This window comes from Coregonus clupeaformis, chromosome 5 (assembly GCF_020615455.1).
Source record: "Coregonus clupeaformis isolate EN_2021a chromosome 5, ASM2061545v1, whole genome shotgun sequence".
NCBI lineage: Eukaryota > Metazoa > Chordata > Actinopteri > Salmoniformes > Salmonidae > Coregonus > Coregonus clupeaformis.
Window position 1 is genome coordinate 14762760 of NC_059196.1, and position 22305 is coordinate 14785064.

At 44.4% G+C, this 22305-nt stretch overlaps 1 protein-coding gene across 1 annotated transcript in view; it reads left to right on the plus strand.

The window, feature by feature from the left end:
• LOC121557075 (glucagon receptor-like) overlaps positions 1-16307 on the plus strand; it is a 31243-nt gene extending 14936 nt beyond the window's left edge. Inside the window, exons 2-14 of the mRNA XM_041870954.1 lie at positions 5530-5697; positions 6193-6289; positions 6931-7038; positions 8967-9088; positions 11653-11759; positions 12190-12343; positions 12493-12652; positions 12782-12842; positions 12938-13007; positions 14060-14148; positions 15007-15145; positions 15443-15484; positions 15951-16307. Of these exons, the coding sequence (XP_041726888.1) occupies positions 5647-5697; positions 6193-6289; positions 6931-7038; positions 8967-9088; positions 11653-11759; positions 12190-12343; positions 12493-12652; positions 12782-12842; positions 12938-13007; positions 14060-14148; positions 15007-15145; positions 15443-15484; positions 15951-16307 (1557 nt within the window). The 5' untranslated portion in view covers positions 5530-5646. The remainder of the gene's footprint in view (positions 1-5529; positions 5698-6192; positions 6290-6930; positions 7039-8966; positions 9089-11652; positions 11760-12189; positions 12344-12492; positions 12653-12781; positions 12843-12937; positions 13008-14059; positions 14149-15006; positions 15146-15442; positions 15485-15950) is intronic.
• The last annotated feature ends 5998 nt before the right edge of the window (positions 16308-22305 follow it).

Genomic DNA, 22305 nt, shown 5'->3' on the forward strand with positions numbered 1-22305 from the left:
ATAATGACCAGTCAGGCTGTTATGTCGTTTCTTGGTTTTAGTCTAACACCTTCACGGGTCAAGAAAACCCTCACAGTTAGTGTGCTTGTTCAGGAGTTGCTAAACAAGTTCATCCAGTGGCTATCCAATGGCATCTCCAGCTTTGAACCTTCATTGTTATTTTCAGAGCGTTCTTCTGAAGTGAAGTCGAGGCTTTTCAGGATGTTTTGAAATGGCTGCTCATAGTTTGTGAAGGAATAAAGTCCCGACAGTGTACTTTGGATAATAATCTGTGTTTTGAGTAGCTACTCTTGATGTTGTGTGTATGCTACAGTGTTTGACTGCAGGCTTACTGTATTTTCTTTTGTACAGAGGAAACAAATAGAGACACCTGCTGGGAATTGGCCCCTGAAAAGAAAAACAAGCTATTGAAGATGAAGGCAGGATACTGTGCAACTCCCCCTCAACTCTTTTATGGCCTAAAAGTCAAACATGTCATGTTCGATAAATGTACACAGTTGGGGTTATTTTTGTAGCCTTAGAAAATGTTTCATATCATACTGTCACGGTCGTCTATGTCGTCCAAGTATGACCAAGGCGCAGCGTGTCCAAGAAACATGACTTTATTAAATAAACGTTATCGAACTACAAACAAAAGACGACTCAATGAAGTCCACGGTACACTGACCAACAGGAACAAAAACCCACCATTCCCACAGGAAAACAATCAGAATAAATATGGCTCCCAATCAGAGATAACGAGCCGACAGCAGACACTCGTTACCTCCGATTGGGAGTCATAGACCAAACCTAGAAAAGAACCCCACAGAACTGCAAACAAGAAATACACCCAAAACCCAACATAACCAAACCAAACCCCAACAAAACAAATACACCCTGGCTCAAATATAAAAGTCCCGGAGCCAGAGTGTCACAGTACCCCCCCCTAAAGGTGCGAACTCCGGGCGCACCAGCATACACTCTATGGGAGGGTCTGGGTGGGCGTCTGTCCACGGTGGCGGCTCTGGCCCTGGTCGTGGTCCCCACCCCACCTTAGTCACTATCCGCTTCCGTAGCCTCCTCCATATGACCACCCCCCCAACTAAACCCCACTGGATTAAGGGGCGGCACCGGATTAACGGGCAGCACCGGACTAAGGGGCAGCACCGGACTAAGGGGCAGTACCGGACTAAGGGGCAGCACCAGGATAAGGGGCAGCACCGGGCTAAGGGACAGCACCGGACTCAATGGCGGATCCTGGCTGGCTGGCTCTGGCGGATCCTGGCTGGGACGGCTCTGGCGGATCCTGGCTGGACGGCTCATGGCAGGCTGAAGGATCTGGCTGCTCATGGCTGGCTGACGGATCTGGCTGCTCATGGCTGGCTGACGGATCTGGCTGCTCATGGCTGGCCGACGGATCTGGCTGCTCATGGCTGGCTGACGGATCTGGCTGCTCATGGCTGGCCGACGGATCTGGCTGCTCATGGCTGGCCGACGGATCTGGCTGCTCATGGCTGGCTGAAGGATCTGGCTGCTCATGGCTGGCTGAAGGCTCTGGCTGATCCTGTCTGGCAGAAGGCTCTGGCTGATCCTGTCTGGCGGAAGGCTCTGGCTGATCCTGTCTGGCGAAAGGCTCTGGCTGATCCTGTCTGGCGGAAGGCTCTGGCTGATCCTGTCTGGCGGAAGGCTCTGGCTGATCCTGTCTGGCGGAAGGCTCTAGCGGCTCCTGTCTGGCGGAAGGCTCTGGCTGATCCTGTCTGGCGGAAGGCTCTGGCTGATCCTGTCTGGCGGAAGGCTCTAGCGGCTCCGGTCTGGCGGACGGCTCTGAAGGCTCATGGCAGACGGGCGGCTTATGCAGCGCTTGGCAGACGGACAGTTCAGACGGCGTTGGGCAGACAGGCAGTTCAGGCGCCGTTGGGCAGACGGGCAGTTCAAGCGCCGTTGGGCAGACGGGCAGTTCAGGCGCCGTTGGGCAGACGGGCAGTTCAGGCGCCCGTTGGGCAGACGGGCAGTTCAGGCCCGTTGGGCAGACGGCAGACTCTGGCCGTCGGAGGCGCACCGTAGGCCTGGTGCGTGGTGCCGGAACTGGAGGTACCGGGCTGAGGACACGCATCTCAGGGCTAGTGCGGGGAGAAGCAACAGGGCATGCTGGACCCTGGGAACGCACATAAGGCCTAGTGCGTGGTGCCGGAACTGGTGGTCCCGGGCTGAGGACACGCATCTCAGGGCTAGTGCGGGGAGCAGCAACAGGACGCACAGGACTCTGGGGACACACAGGAGGCTTGGTGCGTGGTGTAGGCACTGGTGGTACTGGACTGGAGCGGGGAGGTGGCGCCGGAAATACCGGACCGTGCAGGCGTACTGGCTCCCTTGAGCACTGAGCCTGCCCAACCTTACCTGGTTGTATACTCCCCGTCGCCCGACCAGTACGGGAAGGAGGAATAACCCGCACCGGGCTATGTAGGCGAACCGGGGACACCATGCGTAAGGCTGGTGCCATGTAAGCCGGCCCGAGGAGACGCACTGGTGGCCTGATGCGTTGGGCCGGCTTCATGACATCCGGCTCAATGCTCAATCTAGCCCGGCCGATACGTGGAGCTGGAATGTACCGAACCGGGCTATGCCTGCGTACAGGAGACACCATGCGCTCTACTGCGTAACACGGTGTCTGCCCGTACTCTCGCTCTCCACGGTCAGTCCAGGGAGTAGGCGCAGGTCTCCTACCTGACTTCGCCACACTCCCTTTTAGCCCCCCCAAGAAATTTTTGGGTAGTACCCACGGGCTTCCAGCCTCGACTCCGTGCTGCCTCCTCATACCACCTCCTCTCGGCTTTAGCTGCCTCCAGCTCTTCACGAGGGCGGCGATATTCTCCCGGTTGTGCCCAAGGACCCTTTCCATCCAGTATCTCCTCCCATGTCCATGAATCCTTGATAGGCGTCCATAAATCCTGTTGCCGCTTGACACGCTGCTTGGTCCTTTTATGGTGGGTTTTTCTGTCACGGTCGTCTATGTCGTCCAAGTATGACCAAGGCGCAGCGTGTCCAAGAAACATGACTTTATTAAATAAACGTTATCGAACTACAAACAAAAGACGACTCAATGAAGTCCACGGTACACTGACCAACAGGAACAAAAACCCACCATTCCCACAGGAAAACAATCAGAATAAATATGGCTCCCAATCAGAGATAACGAGCCGACAGCAGACACTCGTTACCTCCGATTGGGAGTCATAGACCAAACCTAGAAAAGAACCCCACAGAACTGCAAACAAGAAATACACCCAAAACCCAACATAACCAAACCAAACCCCAACAAAACAAATACACCCTGGCTCAAATATAAAAGTCCCGGAGCCAGAGTGTCACACATACAGCACTAGCACAAGAAAAATATAATTCAGAGAAAAATACATATTGTCAACGTGACTGATGTTATGTATACAATTTCCAAATTCCTTGTGCAGGAAAAATTACCCGTCGTAAAGGACTCCTTGTAAAAATGTATTAGATTAGTAGATTTGATTACAGCACTTTATTTGGATCCTCCGTGTGCATGAAGCATTGCCCCAAAAGCACAAACTCTTTGTAAAAAATGTTTGGTCCCCAACAATGAGGTTATTACAGTACAGTATGTACTGTACATTGAGGGAGTTGCGGTGTAGACCAATGTGTTCCAGCTCTTTATGTAACATATCAGGGACAATGGGAACAATATGTTATGTTCAGTGTTTGTATTTTTTAAGACAAATCACACAGTTTTCCACCCTGTTTAGCACAACACCCCCCACACAAAACCATGAATAATTGACTGCAACCCGGTCATACATGATTTAACAGAATACTTTGTCTCTGGCACGTGGCTTCTTCAGAGATATATTTAGAGAGTTAGGCCAACTTTTAGAATTTTTAATATTGTTCTAATTCTAGACATTCAGTTACATAGCATTATACCATGGCATTGTTGAATACTCATTTCTGATTGGCTTGAAGGGCATTCTAGAGCGTGCATTATTTCCCTGTAACGCACTGTATATTTGCACGGTAGAATTCAATGACTATAGTTCATTCTTACAAGTTTGAGCTGCTTTTATAATAATAAATAATAATATGTCATTTAGCAGACGCTTTCATCCAAAGCGACTTACAGTCATGCGTGCATACATTTTTATTTTTAGTGTATGGGTGGTCCCGGGGATTGAACCCACTACCTTGGCATTACAAGCACCGTGCTCTACCAGCTGAGCTACAGAGGACCACCTTTTGAAAGCAGAAGTCGAATTGAAAACATTATTGGCATTGTTGAATTTGATTTTCATAATAGCAACCTAGGACTGATCGTTTGGTTAGCTAAACTGGCAAGTCTGTTTGTTTGGTTACCAAGGCAACTACTGTAGCTATCTAGTATACTTGCTAGCTACTTCAGTGGATGTTGAACACATTTCTAGCTGTAAATGTGTTAAATTATAGCCATGGTATAAAAGGGATAATCAACCCGGGGCTGTATGCGTTCTCTGGTAAATAATGCAACTCCGTGGAAGGTTAGTTCCACTCCGCCAGCTCATCGTGAAACACCTTCCACATCGTTCTTTATTTTCCAGAGAACGCATAGCCCCTCGTTTATTATCCCTTACTTAAATATTCTGCATGTCATGTTAATGGGGAGCTAACATGGCTGCTATAGAATGTTGTAGTGTCATGTAAATGCATCATAATGCAGAAACCTCATGGTCCTAACTCTCTAAATACAGTACATGGTTCTGGGCTTCATTACAGTGGCTTGCGGAAGTATTCACCCCCCTTGGGCATTTTTCCTGTTTTGTTGCCTTACAACCTGGAATTAAAATGGATTTTTGGGGGGTTTGTATCATTTGATTTACACAACATGCCTACCACTTTGAAGATGCAAAATACTTTTTTGGGTGAAACAAACAAGAAATAAGACAAAAAAAACAGAAACCTTGAGCGTGCATAACTATTCTAAAAGACTAAAAGATACATTCTGGGCCTCCCGAGTGGCGAAGCGGTCTAAGGCACTGCATTGCAGATCCAGGTTCGATCCAGGGCTGTGTCGTAGCCAGCCGCGACCAGGAGGCCCATGAGGCGGCACACAATTGGCCCAGCGTCGTCCGGGTTAGGGGAGGGTTTGGTCGGCTGGGATGTCCTTGTCCCATCACGCTCTAGCAACTCCTTGTGCATGCACGCTGACTTCGGTCGCCAGCTGTACAGTGTTTCCTCCGACACATTGGTGCGGCTGGCTTCCAGATTAAGCGAGCAGTGTGTCAAGAAGCAGTGCGGCTTGGCGGGGTCGTGTTTCGGAGGACGCATGGCTCTCGACCTTCACCTCTCCCGAGTCCGTACGGGAGTTGCAGCGATGGGACAAGACTGTAACTACCAATTGGGGAGAAAAAGGGGTAAAAAGTAAAAAAATTATAAGATACATTCTGTTTTAGCGTAATATGTGATAAGAATTGTAACCCAAACCCATATTGAGTGATTGCTCTGTATTGTACACAGTAGGTCTAACTGATTGTGTGTGTTGTTTTGCAGGGTGTGGGCTATGGGGTGGAGGTCTGAGGCATGGCCTGGTTCTGGCCCCCCTGGGTGAACAACACCCAGCAGCCCTGAGATGATGAGTGGCCCTCCTCCCTGGCACTCCTCTAAGTGATGAAGACCCCTGCCTTCATCCTCATCCTGTCTGTCCTGTGCAGAACTGGGGTAGGCACTTTTAACTTTGTTTCTACTCATTACGGCAGTAGTGATTGTACTTAACATTACTTTCCACCTTCAAGACATCCATATAAGTGTGTCGTGTCTTTAGACTCTGCCGTCGTTAGTTTGTTTGATTGTCCTCAGGAGCTGTTATGAAATGTAAGTAATGTGAAGATGATTCACTGTTCTGAATCACTTCAGGTAATAACGGTCTCAGTGTGCTTTATAGAACACAATCAGAGTGCTGGGAAGCTGATCTGAACAGCAGTGTCAGTGTAATGTGCTTTGCATCCTCAATCGATGCAGCTGGTTTAGTGGATATGTCAGCTTTTATGGAGAACTTAAGTTACAGCACTACAGTAAGCCAAGGCATTAGTGTTTTATATCCAGTCAGGTTTTACACCCAGTCAGGCCCACTGCAGTTAGGTATTGTGGGGCTTACCCAGAAGAACCCACTGGGGTTGACCCCTGACCCTCCATCCTGTGATTTGTGACCGGCAGCTTGTGTCAACAAAGACGGTGAAGCACACGGTGGAGGAATGGAACAGATACAGGAACGAATGCCTGCTGAGAATGAGCACGGACCCCACACACCCAGGTAAGACTCAAAGACAGACACCTGTCCTACATGTATGTGTCCTAATCAGGCACACCCAGTTATGGGTTTATAAATAGAATAGAATAACATCGAAAACGTTATTGTCTACAGTAGACAGTGGAAATATGCATTTGGCTTCACAATTATGATAAAACACCAGGAGCTTCATCACCCTTCTCCTTTCCCTCGAACAAATATATATTTCAGAGTCCACAGAATCTACCCAATTCTTAGAATAAGTACCATGAGTCAGGCTTCGACTTAACGTCTGACCCAAAGGACTGCATCCATTGCAGGGCAGTATCCTCATCATTACTACTGTTTTCCCAGGGGGTCTTCATCCAAACACTAAACAGTCTCTATCCTGCTTAGTTTCAGACAAAATCTTAGGGATTCAGGGTCTGCTTACTACTTACTTACTTACTTACTTACTTACTTACTACTTACTTACTTACTTACTTACTTACTTACTTACTTACTTACTTACTTACTTACTTACTACTTACTTACTTACCTACCTACCTACCTACCTACCTACTTACTTACTTACTGCTTGCTTACTACTTACTTACTGCTTACTTAATTAGCTACTGCTTACTTACTTACTTACGACTTACTTATATCTTCTCTTCTCCCCCCAGGCTTGTTCTGCGGCCGCATGTTTGACATGTACGCCTGCTGGCCGGAGGGCGTCCCCAACACCACTGTCAAAGTGCCCTGTCCGTGGTACCTCCCCTGGTACAACCAAGGTACTGGTGTGGCATTGGTTAGTGCTTTATGGTTTGGTAGGAGAATTGAGATTCTGTTTCATCCAACGTCCAGCAAGGAGGTTAATGATAACACTGTTTCTATCTAAAGCAGTGCAGAATCAGGCCCCCAGTGTCTGATCTGGAGCGTGAAATCACGAGCTCTGCTGGTCGGCTACTGCGTACTAACCTAGCAGTGCCAAAAGCCCTGGGGCCTCATTTTTAACCGTGCGCCATTTCTGAAAGTCTGCGCACATACAAAAATATTGAGATTTATAAACTTGACGCATGCAATACATATGCATGTATCCCATTATAAATCAGCCCTGTCGTAAAACTGTGGATGCGTGAACGAGCATTAAAACTTTGCCTGGAAAACGCTTCATTCACCTTTTATGGTGACAATAACGCCCTTTATTTGTTGTAAAATGTGGAACTATTGGCATTAGACCACGGCATGCAAAAGACAAATTGTTGTTCAATAGTTTATCAATAGATTATTGGGTTTTTGGTTGTCCTGCCTTGGTATAGACTCTGAGATTAAATAGGCAATGATGTCGCGCTCCAATCGCACAGCAATACTGTAACCTACCCATACTGTCAAATATTTTACATCAACTACCGGTCTATTTAATGTGTTGGCAGAATGTTTGAATCTTTAGCAGTAATGTATGCTGTATCTGGAACAGGACTGTTTCCGTTTCTTAAAGAGAAATCTATGGCAAATTGTCATGGACCTGTCAGCAGAACGTTTGAATTCAACAATGTTTTATATAAACTTTTCCCCTAACCTAAATATGATGGACTGCCCGCGCTTTCTGAAACATTGTAGGGCTACTAAAATGTTTTAATTACAATACTTACAGTTCTATTTCTTGTGTGTTTTTGTTCTATTTGGCTTTTTTATTTATTATAGTACTACTGATACTCATCACTGCATTGTTGGGAAAGAGCAAGCAAGGCATTTCACTGTACTTGTGCAAGTGACAATTAAAATGTGAAACTTGATTCATAGGCCTACTTCAATGTAAAAGATCAGCTGTTAAATTCGACTGTAGTCTATACCGGTATTATAAACTGCGCTGCCGATGATATTGCAAAACTTGAAATACATATGGCCTATCTACTTACTAGGCTACTAGGTCCAATTAAATGATAGTATGCACATGGTAATTTGTTGTATGGCTCCTTCGGGAATATTAACCCTTCGAGGCCAGAAAAGTGAGGAATATATTCTGCAATGGTTCTGAAAATAAAAGAGGAAAAATATTTCTGTCTAATTATAAGATTCCTATGTCAAATTATTTTAGACTAAAAAAATCAAACATAGATTTTTGCTCTTCTCACTAATGGAAAAGGGTTGCATTCTTGTTAATATGTTTTCCTTTTTTTAGTTTTTTATGAATAAGCTTTTCATCATATTCCCCATTTGCACAAAATACGTACTTGCCAACTTACAATACAATATCTCAACCACTAGCAGATGTGCGTATGCATGGTCTAAAGTTTGCGGGAAGGTGAACACATTCTCATGTCAAGTTAAATTTGAGCAAATGCCAACGTTTAAAGTCCACTACAAATCGAGATATTTAATTAAATAGTGATCCATTCTGACTACTACATTTGTCGTCACACAGGACCACGTGCTGACACAGACCAATCACGGGCCGGCAGGCAATGAGGAGGCTCCTTGTTGCCACTTTCACCATGATCCTAAGCAATTTTGTGGCGCCATTCAGTCCCATTCAGCAATATGGTGCACTTCAAATTCAAATAATTCCGGCTTCATGCGCCATTGGGAGTTTTCCATAGGATACGTGGATGACGTCAGCGCTATCACTATCTGCTGGTTTTAATGTCTATGTGCAGAATTGAATATGTCTCATCTGTTTGCCTTCTTCCTTTTTCTCTCCCTCCCCATGTCTGTGCAGTTCGTAATGGTTATGTGTTGCGGGAGTGTGGGCCTGATGGCCAGTGGGCCATTAACAACACCAGTAGCACCTGGAGGGACCACTCCCAGTGCAACGCAGACAACAACCAGCAGGTGGCACAGGTAATACCCATCATGCACCATTCCTGAAGTAGACCCTCTTCTCAGAGCACATAATAACACGCATGGCTAAGAGGAGGACAAGAGACTGGCTCTGCAGGGAAGATGGCAGAAGTGGATGCTGAGTTCGAATTAAGCAGCATGTTGAGCAAATTTGGTGAAGACAGTAATATCGAAAACTGGAATAAAAAGGATATTGTCTAAAATTGGAGTGGAAGATACGTGTGTAAATTATAATGAATTGCTTCTTGTTGGGATGATTTTGTTGAGTAAGGATGCATATGTGGGAAACACGTTTGAGGTGTCAAAAATGGTGAAGTATGTACGCTTGGAAAAGTGGAGTCTGTCAGAGTGACCAGGAATGATCTTATTTTGGTTAATTGTATTTCTGAAGAGCAGAGGAAAATTGCAGTGGGCCTCAAAAGAATCCGGACAACAGAAGTTTTGTGTTTTGAACTTCGGAGTAGAACACACATCAAAGGAGTCATCTCAGGTGTGATGACGGATGTTCAGGTTGAATACCTGAAGAGAATTCCTGGTGTGGTTGGTGCCCGGTGTCTGACCCGTTGGGTGAATGGAGGAAAGAAGAAAGTCTGTCGGTCCTGTTGTTTTTTGATAGAGCAATACCTACGCATGTGAAGCTTGGTTATGTAAGAAACGCCGTAAGAGCTTTCGTCCCAAAACCACTGCAGTGTAAGAAATGGAAAGGATTTGGCCATGTTTCAAGTGTGTGCAGACGAACAGAGTATACTGAAGAACGGTGTGTAGAAGGATGACGGTGTTGCAATTTTGGTGGGGATCATGATCCTGAGTTCCTGGAGTGCCCTGTAAGGGTGAAGGAAATTGAGGTGGCAAAAGTTAGAGCAGTCAATCGGATCTCCTATGCGGAAGCGATTAAAATAATTGAGAAAACAAGTGATGCTAGTGAAGAGATGGTAGTGGATACACCACAGCCTGTAGTAAATGTTTGCTGCCAGACAAAAGATACCCTGTGTGTTAAAAATGTGGACTTTGTTGCGTTCATTGCCACAGTTATAAACTGTACAGCAGTCTAAAAAAAGTAGAAGAAACTAGACATTATTGTGGCTGCTGCAGAAAAGTTTTTGGGACTCAAGGATTTTACATCTGAAAGGGGTACTGGCGCCGGAAGACCGCTCTCCCAGGTTCCCCTTGAGCCTGTGTAGGGATCAGATCTGTTTTATTTATTTATTTATTTTTTACAGAAAAGTTGTTTGATTTAGTTTATTTTATTGATTAATTTTTTGGTCGTTTTTTGGTAGTTCGGTTTTTTTGAGGAATCCTGTTTCCATCCTGCATATTAGGTGGCGGGATGCACATTAAATTGTGTAATCGCCAATATACCATAGAAGAAGAAGAAGAAGAAGAAGAAGAAGAAGAAGAAGAAGAAGAAGAAGAAGAAGAAGAAGAAGAAGAAGAAGAAGAAGAAGAAGAAGAAGAAGAAGAGACTTTCAAATGGTTAATGCTTTTAATTACTGAATTTGACTTTTAGAAAACTACACCCGTAGTCTTAATAGACCCTCCAAGTACTGACAGATGCTTTGAGAGGTAAACTAATTTATAGCCAAATAGCCATTCAAAAAGCAAGGAGTAATAGAGTAGGTATTCCAATGGCATACCACCTGTACGGGACATAGAAATGCAATTACTAGAATGGCCATCCTTTTACGATAATGCCCGAATGCTCTGATTGCTTATGAATGTTGAGGTGGGCTAGCAGCAGCAGCAGTTGCTGTGCCCTAATGATGACTTCCACTAATCCCTATCAATATGCGCAACTCACGTCCTCCTTACCCTCTCTTAATTTCACATCTAATGCTGCACCCCATTACGAGCTCAGTAATGAATGGCCCATTCACTACATAAATACATGTATAAAATATGTCATTACTTAGTCTGTACTACATACAGGGTTATAGATCTGCCAGGCTACAGAGTGTGAGGGGTGAGCTCTGAGAGACACACAGTCTTCTCTTTAACCTAGGGGTTATGTTGTTGCTGGCAACCGATGATGCAACACTGCTTTGCCTCATTGGCCCCACAGCTGAAATGTACTCCAGTCTGCAGACTCTCTGATGATAAGAAAAATAGGTGGGTAAATGCTGATCGCCGCTCGCAGCCATTTGCAGTGAATAAAATAACTCTCCCAATATTTCCAAAGCATTTTTCCATGATAGGTGGGTAAAATGTGCGTTTACGCTCCACTCCACCTGTTACACTCACATGTTCTAATCTGTGAGATGCATAAGCCTAGAGTATACAATAATGGAGTGTCACATATTTTTAACAGGTGTACTGCGAGCATCATTAAAACATTTATGAACGTTTTCCAAGGCATGATAGACAACAAGACAAGAGGACTACTTGCGGTCAGTGCATCTGCTTTGTCTGTATCTGTGTCTCTGTTTGCGCTCTACCTAAAGGACCGGACATTAGTTCAGTACAGCACAGCAAATCCAGAAGAGAGTCAGAGAGTTATGGGTGAAAACAGGGTCAGGTTGTTCCCTCGTCTACTTGGGATTTGAGTGCATGTCTTTGTGTGTCCACAGGAGAACCAGATGGTGATCTTGGCCTACTTCCGGGTGATGTACACTGTGGGCTACTCTCTGTCCCTGGCCAGCCTTTCCCTGGCCCTCATCATACTGCTCATCTTCAGGTAAATACTGGCTCTGACCACAGTCATAAACAATATGTCAGGATCTGACTCTGACTATGGACTAAGGCAATGGATTCAATTCTAGTCCTCTGATGTGAATTAGGCAAATATAAATCATACAGATGTAGGATCTTAATTTGAGCCTGTTTGCTACAGCAGGAAAATAATCCTGCAGCAACAGGAAATGTTAATTATTATGTGGATTGTAATTAATGGATATTTTTTGTTCCCGCAAATTCAGACATTTTAAAGTGGAAATTACAAACTTTAGAACCTTGAATACACTACAAGTTTGCATTTCCTGCTATGCAGGAAAATTCTCAGCAACAAGAGTGATCAACTTAAGATCCTACGTCTGTATATGACATATACATGATGCTGGAAAGAATTTTGTGATACAGTAATCTCATTGTCAAGTATTGTACCCTAGGAAACTAAGATGCACCAGGAACTATATCCACACCAATCTGTTTGCATCCTTCATCCTGCGAGCCATATCCATCCTCACCAGAGATGCTGTTCTCACCAGGGACACCCCCGAGTTCAGAGACAACAGAGATGTGTCCAATGTCCTCAGTGATCAGGTCAGAACTAAAGGCTATACACACTAATGCAGGTTACAGAAACGCACAAACACAAACGTACAGTTTAAAGACTCAATTCATCACTCATACTTTAGACAGCCATCCTTGACCTCCTCCCCTGACCTTTGACCCCTGACCTTTGCCCCCAGGCTCTCTCTGGCTGCCGTGTGGCCCAGGTGCTGATGCAGTACTGTGTGGGGGCTAACTACTACTGGCTGCTGGTGGAGGGCCTGTACCTACACAACCTCCTGGTGCTCATGGTCTTCTCTGAGAACAGCTACTTCTGTGGATACCTCTTCATCGGCTGGGGTAGATACACACACACACACACACACACACTCTCTCACACACACACACACAGATGAACACACATGCATGGTAAACAATGTAAATACTGTTTCCTGACAGTAATGTATGGGTTTATGGCACTGTTTGTAGGAACCCCAGTGTTATTTGTGGTCCCCTGGATTATAGTGCGGTACCTGTACGAAAACACACGGTGAGTCACACTCATTTCCATTCAGTCTTATTGGCTTATCATCTGTTACTAAAAACAGAATTACAACTGAGAGATTGTGACTCATCTCCTCCCAGGTGCTGGGAGATCAACGAGAACATGGCGTACTGGTGGATCATCCGCACACCCATCCTCCTAGCCATTCTGGTGAGTGTGTGTTGACGTGTGTCGACTGTGCTGTGTGCCCTAAAGCAACGGGGGTCCAGGGGTGAGTCATTCGTCAACCCCCCGCTCCTCTCCTCCGCCCTCTGCCCCCCCCACTTCCCCTGCAGTCTTGTCTCTTTGAAGTTAGCGGACCGTGACAAGCCTGGGGAAATTGTGTAAACGGGAAAGCTGAGTGAGCATGTTTTGGTTCCGGAATGGCCTGTACATAAAAATTTATGAATGACTCATCAACCCAGAAGACATAAAATTAATGTCATTCGGTTTCTTTTCTTTTCTTAGTAACACTTAGAAATAAGGACCTAGACCTTGAATATTTATGCTTAACAAGTTCTTGAAGCTTGAATCCACCTTATCTTAAGAGTGTTTAATTAGTGTCTCTCAGTGAAACTGAGAAGAAGAGAATATCCTTTTTTTCTATGGTATTTTGCATTAGAAGCAAACATGCCAGAAGAGATGAGGATTCTCCTGTCACAGATTACTTGTCATTTGTCCCACAACTCTCGCGTTTCCCCTCAGGACAAAATGCCTAACATGGTTTGACATTGTTAGTAATGTTAGACATAGACTGTGTTTTGTAACTCTGTTTTACTTTCCATATTGTGTTGATGTGTATATCTTTGTAATTACAAGGCTCATCTGTAAAAGAGGCCTTGGTCTCAGCATGACTCCCTGTCAAAATAAAGGTTAAATAAATAAATAGGAGTAATTCACACATAATATGGCGTGCAGTTGCACTCTTGTCACCTGGACTTTGCAGTTAATACCCCTAACATGCTGCAATCTGACTTTGGAACTCAAACTTTCGCTTTTCACATTATTGTGGAATTCTCACATATTCACCCTACTTCAACAGTAGCAGTTATCCTTGTTTCCCTTTCTTATAAAATACTGAAATGCCAGAGAACAGAACAGACCTATTTGGATACATATCCTTTTTAGATGTCAGATTCTTACATTTTATTTCTGAAATTAATAAAGCTAATATTGGGTGGTTTGATGTTAATTATGTTTTATTTATTTATTTTTTATTCCAGATCAACTTTTTCATATTTATTCGGATCATACAGATCCTTGTCTCCAAATTAAAGGCACACCAAATGAGGTACACCGATTATAAATTCAGGTAAGATACAGCACCTTCTAATCCATGAATTAGATCAAAGCAAACCAGAATAAAAACACAAAACAAACACCGTGTTGTATCTTATAAAACTGATTTAGTCAACTCATTGCTTACACATGTTTGTGTTTCTTGTCACATAACTTTGTCTATGTCATACCTTGTTAAACACTGTTCAATTCACGGAACATTACCGTACCTTTGGCAATAATGTTGTCAACTATCGTCCAGCATGAACACACAAGGACTCTACTCTTGTGCGAGCCAGCAGACATTATGATGACATAACACTATCCACACTAAAGATATTTGCTTCAAACTTAGTTGACATCCATTACCTCAATAATCCATCACTAAGTTGACTTGCACTTCTACTAACCATTTATGGCATGCAGAGGAAAGGGAGCTATGGAATTCTTTGATGTTTCTGTGGTATTGAAAGGGGCCTCCCATCCTTTGATTGTGAGCCGTGGTCCTTGGAGACGGCATAGACTTTTTAGGAAACCAGCCACATCCAAGAGACCAGTCGCATGCCTAATCCTCTGACCTAAGCCTGGCTTTGAGGCACACTGGATAACATGAGTCTGATTGGAATCTAAGCACAATTCAATTCTGAACCACCAAAGAGTCATGGGAAGAGGAGGCCTTTCTGATTTCCCAAGATGCTTTGTTTGAAGCCGTTACTTAACATCCCTGCTCTGAGTCCAGATGTGGAACTTGTGGCTTTCCTTGTTTGGCTTTTATGTGTTTGTGTGAAAAGTGAACCATCCATTGATGTCATTGATGAAAGAGATTCACCACATAGGACCTCTCTAATAGTTGCCCTTGCTTGACTCTGTAAAGGATGCTCTGTGTGTGCAGGTTGGCTAAGTCAACTCTGACCCTCATCCCTCTCCTGGGCATCCATGAGGTTGTCTTTGCCGTGATGTCAGAAGAACAGACAGAGGGCATCCTCCGAAATATCAACCTCTTCTTTGAACTTTTCTTCAACTCTTTCCAGGTAATATGATGAGATAAAAAGGTTATGCATTTGTCTATATGGGGGTGTGTTTGTGTGTTTGTGTGTGTGTGTGTGTGTGTGTGTGTGTGTGTGTGTGTGTGTGTGTGTGTGTGTGTGTATGTGTGTGCGTGCGCGCGTGCAAGCGCGTGTGCTTGCATGTGTCCTGTGCACGCAGGCATTCTTGCTTGTTACTGCATGTTCTTTCTCTCTGTGGTGCTTCTGTTAGGTGTGTCTTAGATATGGGAAGATAGAGGTAATCACTCTTCTTCTGATACCTCTCTCTCTCTCGTCCCACAGGGTCTCCTGGTTGCCATCCTGTACTGCTTCGTCAATAAAGAGGTGAGTAACGAAGTGAAGTGTGCTCTCAACAAAGCCCAGGGCAAAACAAGTGCACTTGAACATCAGTAGCAAACACCTGAGGTTATGGCACATTTGTTTCTGTTTGTTCCTATGAGAAGCCTGTGCTTTCTGTGACCTGCTGGGTATGTCACCCTGTCACTGTGGGTTAGCTGTCACACAGAGAAGCTTAATACCTAAGTCCACAGGGCAACGGGATGTCACTGAGGGGCCCAGCCATGTGTAGAGTCAAGAAGTGTATAGGCCACTGTGTGACATGAAAGGTCCTATGTATCTCCTGTTGAGATATGGGCTAGTTGGTTGAGGTAGCCTACATACAGTAGTGTTTCAAGAGAATAAAGATATAATTAGATACAATTTGTCTTGTGAAACGTTTTTCCTGGTCAGATCATAAGGTCAGAAAAAAACAAATTACCTTCCCTCATGCATCCCTCTCTCCCTCTCCCAGGTGCAGTCAGAGATAAAGAAGAAGTGGCAGCGATGGAAGCTGGGCATGACTGTCTTGGATGACCTTCGCAACACCGGCAGCAACACGCCACAGGGGGGCACGGGCGGCGGGCAGTGCCACCACGACCCACCCTGCCAGCCTGACTGTCCACATGAGGATACCCACAACCTCTCCTCGGACGCCTCCGGCTCGGGGCAGCATCCCCACCCGCACCCACACCACCACCCAGGGGCCAAGAAGGGCAAGGCCTACTGCTACATTTCCGCCCGCAAGCAGGTGCTGAACGGCCTTGATGGAGCTCCACTGGGCAACGGGGGCGGAGAGGGAGCCATCAAATACTCTGAGAGCTACTGCTGAGGGGCCCTGTGGGGGGCTAATGGCTACCGTTGTAATTTCTAGTGGATGGAATATGAACCAGACAATCACCTGCTTCCAATTCAGTTGTGTACTTCCAGATCTATGTGGCCTACTTGGTGTTTTGTCGAACCCATGTCTTAATAGTTGTGTGAACATGATCTGGGCCTCATTGGATGATTGCCAGAATGCCTTTTCTGCACTGGCCAATCAGGCTGTGCTGTGACTTCTATAGGTTTCCAGTGGCAGATAAGATGACCCATCCCAAGTGCAATATCGCCTCAATTGACCTAGATGTTGAGGAAAGCTACTTAAATTAGGAAATGAACACCGTCCAACCTTTATCTGCTCTGATTCGTCTGTTTTGGGGGTTTGCTTCTTTGTTTTCTACTTCTGCCTGTACTTGTGGACAAAATGGAAACATTATGTGCCAACCGTGGACTGTCTTTTCATGTGCAATGGATATTTAAACAAGAGTGTGTTTACATGTTGGTATTGGAAAAACTCTCTGAGAAGGCAAGAGGTGAGTAAACCAATATTGTCTTCACCAGTGAGCTAGCCACACACACAAACACTATGGTTTCCCTAGGCAACGCTGTAGTTTGAATTCTTCTCACCCAACCAATCTCTAATGCCCCTTGCTCTCTAGCCATACATTTATCGCAACCTTATAGTCGTAACTGAATACAGTGAACAAAGGAACCGCGCTCTTACGCAATATCAATAGCATAGACCTAAAGGAATGCACATTACTATCATGGTGGTGGCTGTGTGTGAGGCATAACTCCTGCAAATGACCTGAGGGTGAGAAAGATAGACATGTAATCAGAGACATCTAAGGAGGGTTCGAACACATGCACTATATGGAAGATAACTAGCAAGAGATGTATTCTTCAAATGAAGTCAGTGGGGGAAGGGGAGTTTCTTTACTGCACTGTCAAAATGGGTTGAATTATTTGTAATGTCATATTCACATAGTGAAAACTATCACAGAATGGAAGGTGACCATATTCCAGAGGTCCTTTAAGCACTGTATCTATAAGCACTGTATCTATAAGCCACAGGAGGTTGGTGGCACCTTAATTCGGGAGGACGGCTCGTGGTAATGGTTGGAGTGGCATAAGTGGAATGGTATCAAATACATAAAAAACATGGTTTCCATGTGTTTGATGCCATTCCATTTGCTCGGTTCCAGACATTATTATGATCTGTCCTCCCTTCAGCAGCCTTGGTGTAGTCTGTGGCACCTTCTGTAATATTCTCCATTTATCACAGGCTTATGGAGTCTGGAATGAAAATTATCTCTTTCGTGATGAGTTATGGTAGCCTGTTACTCACCACAAATCGTTTTTTCTTATAGGTTTTCCAGACTAACCACAACCACTTACCACCCAGCTGAAGGTTTTATAACCCCCTGACATGCCAAGAGGGAATCTCTCCTCTGCTTCTGGGAATTAAGGTCCCAGTACCCCTGCTTCCATGTAGCCTAATCACTATGGTGCAATATGAAATGGCTCTCTACATGATAGACCACAGCTACAAAATACACATTAGTATTCTACTGTATGTTTGTTTGTGGTATGTTGTTGGTCTACATGTCTGACAGCATAATGACAAAGCGGGAAAAAAAATCACATTTATTAAAAATAAAAAACAGAAATACCATATTTATATAAGAATTCAGACCCTTTGCTATGAGACTCGAAATTGAGCTCCCGTGCAGCCTGCTTCCAATGATCATCCCTGAGATTTTTCTACAACTTGATTGGAGTCCACCTGTGGTAAATACAAATGATTGGACATAATTTGAACCTGATGGTCACTCTGACAGAGCTCCAGAGTTCCTCTGTGGAGATGGGAGAACCTTCCAGAAGGACAACCATCTCTACAGCACTCCACCAATAAGGCCTTTATGGTAGAGTGGCCAGACGGAAGCCACTCCTCAGTAAAAGGCACATGACAGCCCGCTTGGAGTTTGCCAAAAGGCACCTAAAGACTCTCAGACCATGAGAAAAAAATATTATCTGGTCTGATGAAACCAAGATTGAACTCTTTGGCCTGAATGCCAAGCGTCACGTCTGGAGGAAACCTGGCACCATGCCTACGGTGAAGCATGGTGGTGGCAGCATCATGCTGTGGGGATGTTTTTCAGTGGCAGGGACTGGGAGACTAGTCAGGATTGAGGCAAAGATGAATGGAGCAAAGTACAGAGAGATCCATGATAAAAACCTGCTCCAGAGCACTCAGGACCTCAGACTGGGGCGAAGGTTCACCTTCCAACAGGACAACAACCCTAAGCACACAGCCAAGACAACACAGGAGTGGCTTCGGGACAAGTCTCTGAATGTCCTTGAGTGGCCCAGCCAGAGCCCGGAGTTGAACACGATCGAACATCTCTGGAAAGACCTGAAAATAGCAGTGCAGCAACGCTCCCCATCCAACCTGACAGAGCTTGAGAGAATCTGCAGAGAAGAATGGGCGAAACTCCCCAAATACAGGTGTGCTAAGCTCGTAGCGTCATACCCAAGAAGACTCGATGCTGTAATCACTGCCAAAGGTGCTTCAACAAAGTACTGAGGAAGGGTCTGAATACTTATGTAAATGTAATATTTCCGGGTTTTCTTTTTAATAAATTAACAACAAAAAAATTGCTTTGTCATTGTGGTGTATTGATGAGGGAAAAAAACTATTTATTTAATTTTAGAATGAGGCTGTCCCGTAACAAAATGTGGAAAAAGTAAAGGGGTCTGAATACTTTCCGAAGGCAATGTATATCTGTGTAAGGATGACAAAAACTAAGTTCTCCATGCTGGAATCTGTGAGAAACAAAATAGTTTGCCCTGATCACACCCTCACCCTCAGTGAAGATTTGAAATACCAGTTAACCAATATGAGTTTAGCTAAATGTGTTTGTTTTTTTTACCCAGCAAACAATCCCCTACTCCTATTTAAAGACTGGTTTCAATCTAAAACTAGCACAGCCCTAACTTCTCCAGATATAGCTTGACTACTCTGTGTGTATCGATCTGTATGAGCATCCAGAGCCCTCAACTCATTTTACTGTTTGTCAATAGTCTCTTCTTGAGGGCCACATTCCACCTAATGTCTACCCACCAGTTGAACAGTGGTTCTGTATAAATGTAGGCAATTAAACCAGGCAATTTCCAACTTCCCTTTTGAAATAGCTCCTCTAACCCACATACACAGAGGCCCCATCTTCACACATACCAATGGAGTAATGAGGTAGCTTTGTATTTCTGTCTTCCCATTCACTCCAAATGGGGCCAACCCATTACCCAAACATGTCCATCAAAATGTATGTCATAAAAATGAACAGACGTTTTTTTTACTAGCAGTATTCCTACTAGGCTCATTACTGGTGCTTGACAGAGAGGCCTCGATCATTACTCAAATTGTGTGTGTGTGTACTATTATCTTAATTTCCAAAGTGGCTTGGCTGAACCTCACAACTACTGAAATAGCATTCACAAACTGAGCATTGCACTTCACAAATATTTTCCTATATAATATACAGTGAGGGAAAAAAGTATTTGATCCCCTGCTGATTTTGTACATTTGCCCACTGACAAAGACATGATCAGTCTATAATTTTAATGGTAGGTTTATTTGAACAGTGAGAGACAGAATGACAACAAAGAAATCCAGAAAAACGCATGTCAAAAATGTTATAAATTGATTTGCATTTTAATGAGGGAAATAAGTATTTGACCGCTCTGCAAAACATGACTTAGTACTTGGTGGCAAAACCCTTGTTGGCAATCACAGAGGTCAGACGTTTCTTGTAGTTGGCCACCAGGTTTGCACACATCTCAGGAGGGATTTTGTTCCACTCCTCTTTGCAGATCTTCTCCAAGTCATTAAGGTTTCGAGGCTGACGTTTGGCAACTCGAACCTTCAGCTCCCTCCACAGATTTTCTATGGGATTAAGGTCTGGAGACTGGCTAGGCCACTCCAGGACCTTAATGTGCTTCTTCTTGAGCCATTCCTTTGTTGCCTTGGCCGTGTGTTTTGGGTCATTGTCATGCTGGAATACCAGTCCACGACCCATTTTCAATGCCCTGGCTGAGGGAAGGAGGTTCTCACACAAGATTTGACGGTACATGGCCCCGTCCATCGTCCCTTTGATGCAGTGAAGTTGTCCTGTCCCCTTAGCAGAAAAACACCCCCAAAGCATAATGTTTCCATCTCCATGTTTGACGATAGGGATGGTGTTCTTGGGGTCATAGGCAGCATTCCTCCTCCTCCAAACACGGCGAGTTGAGTTGATGCCAAAGAGCTCGATTTTGGTCTCATCTGACCACAACACTTTCACCCAGTTCTCCTCTGAATCATTCAGATGTTCATTGGCAAACTTCAGACGGCCCTGTATATGTGCTTTCTTGAGCAGGGGGACCTTGCGGGCGCTGCAGGATTTCAGTCCTTCACGGCGTAGTGTGTTACCAATTGTTTTCTTGGTGACTATGGTCCCAGCTGCCTTGAGATCATTGGCAAGATCCTCCCGGGTAGTTCTGGACTGATTCCTCACCATTCTCATGATCATTGCAACTCCACGAGGTGAGATCTTGCATGGAACCCCAGGCCGAGGAAGATTGATAGTTATTTTGTGTTTCTTCCATTTGCGAATAATCGCACCAACTGTTGTCACCTTCTCACCAAGCTGCTTGGCGATGGTCTTGTAGCCCATTCCAGCCTTGTGTAGGTCTACAATCTTGTCCCTGACATCCTTGGAGAGCTCTTTGGTCTTGGCCATGGTGGAGAGTTTGGAATCTGATTGATTGATTGCTTCTGTGGACAGATGTCTTTTATACAGGTAACAAGCTGAGATTAGGAGCACTCCCTTTAAGAGTGTGCTCCTAATCTCAGTTTGTTACCTGTATAAAAGACACCTGGGAGCCAGAAATCTTTCTGATTGAGAGGGGGTCAAATACTTATTTCCCTCATTAAAATGCAAATCAATTTATAACATTTTTGACATGTGTTTTTCTGGATTTTGTTGTTGTTATTCTGTCTCTCACTGTTCAAATAAACCTACCATTAAAATTATAGACTGATCATTTATTTGTCAGTGGGCAAACGTACAAAATCAGCAGGGGATCAAATACTTTTTTCCCTCACTGTACCTTTGGCATTTCTTTGGCCAACATTCCAAAATATTGTGTTGTTTGTAGAACTGCTTATGTCAGACATTGACTTTTCAAGAAAAAATTACCAGATGTAGCATATAGTTAGTTAGCATTGCTAGTATGTGTTACAGTGGTGCCGTGACCTGGATCTAGAGAGTGGACCCAGTAAACTGAGGTCAAAGGGAGGTTGATTCAGTGGATGCCTACGTTAAAACCGTGCAGTGAGTTAGTACCGTACTGTCACCCTGGACCCATAATACATTGGGTCCATTGTGGCAGGGGTGGAACATGTTACATAAACGGACATGTCCTTCTGACTTGACTCCACATTGTCTATATACCTGTCAACAGGTAAACTGGGTGCACTGTGGCTCAAATTATATTTCACTCTGTGTGAATATGTTATCATCACATGGAGATTACAGTACAGAGATCAGTACTACATTTCACATATAAGACTATGTGACATGAATGGACACTTTTTATTCACTTTTTATTTACGTTTGTTAAATTATTCTTAATCTGACAGTACGTTTTTAACTATTTGTCTATTGTTTTTTGGTCTCTAACAAAAAAATTGACATTAATAACATGACAACTTTTCTGTTGAGACTCCTTATTCAGAAAATAAATCACATTGAATTTCATCAAGATTAAAAGCTGTTTGATCAATTAAATATTTGGTGTCCTGAGTTTGACATAGCAGGTGTAGGGGCGTGCAAGGCGGCCAATGAAGGAGGATACTACACTGGCGTCAATTTCCTCTGGAGGTTTGGTGCCCCTGAAGGTGAAACGCTGAAGAAGGGAAATAAAGAACAGGAAGAGTACCATCCTGGGAATCCCCATTCCATCTCCCA